Source organism: Fulmarus glacialis, unplaced genomic scaffold, assembly GCF_000690835.1.
Source record: "Fulmarus glacialis isolate BGI_N327 unplaced genomic scaffold, ASM69083v1 scaffold33513, whole genome shotgun sequence".
NCBI classification, from domain to species: Eukaryota; Metazoa; Chordata; class Aves; order Procellariiformes; family Procellariidae; genus Fulmarus; species Fulmarus glacialis.
Window position 1 is genome coordinate 2,228 of NW_009205388.1, and position 259 is coordinate 2,486.

The 259-nt window shown below is 63.3% G+C and overlaps 1 protein-coding gene across 1 annotated transcript in view; it reads right to left on the bottom strand.

Moving 5' to 3' along the window:
* LOC104075035 (zinc finger SWIM domain-containing protein 5-like) overlaps positions 1-256 on the bottom strand; it is a gene marked incomplete at its 5' end in the record, with an annotated part of 2,117 nt that extends 1,861 nt beyond the window's left edge. Inside the window, one exon of the mRNA XM_009575381.1 lies at positions 188-256. Within this exon, the coding sequence (XP_009573676.1) occupies positions 188-256 (69 nt within the window). The remainder of the gene's footprint in view (positions 1-187) is intronic.
* Positions 257-259: the final 3 nt, after the last annotated feature.

Below are 259 nucleotides of genomic sequence, written 5' to 3' on the forward strand. Positions count from 1 at the left end.
CCGCCCCGTTCTCGCCTCCATCCAAACCTCAGCGGGCACAGGGGCCTCCCGTGGCTGAGCTCCCCCACTCAGGGCCATGCAGGGATGAATTTACTCCTTCCATGGGGGACCATCTGCTTGGTGGAAGACCATCATGCAGCATGAGGGCAGAAGGGCTGCCGGCATCCCCCCCCATGCCCTCCTGTACCTGGAGCCCCAGCTCCAGCGCCACATTGAGCAACGTTGTGTCCGAGTTGCTGTCGGCTGGCGTGGCAATCTT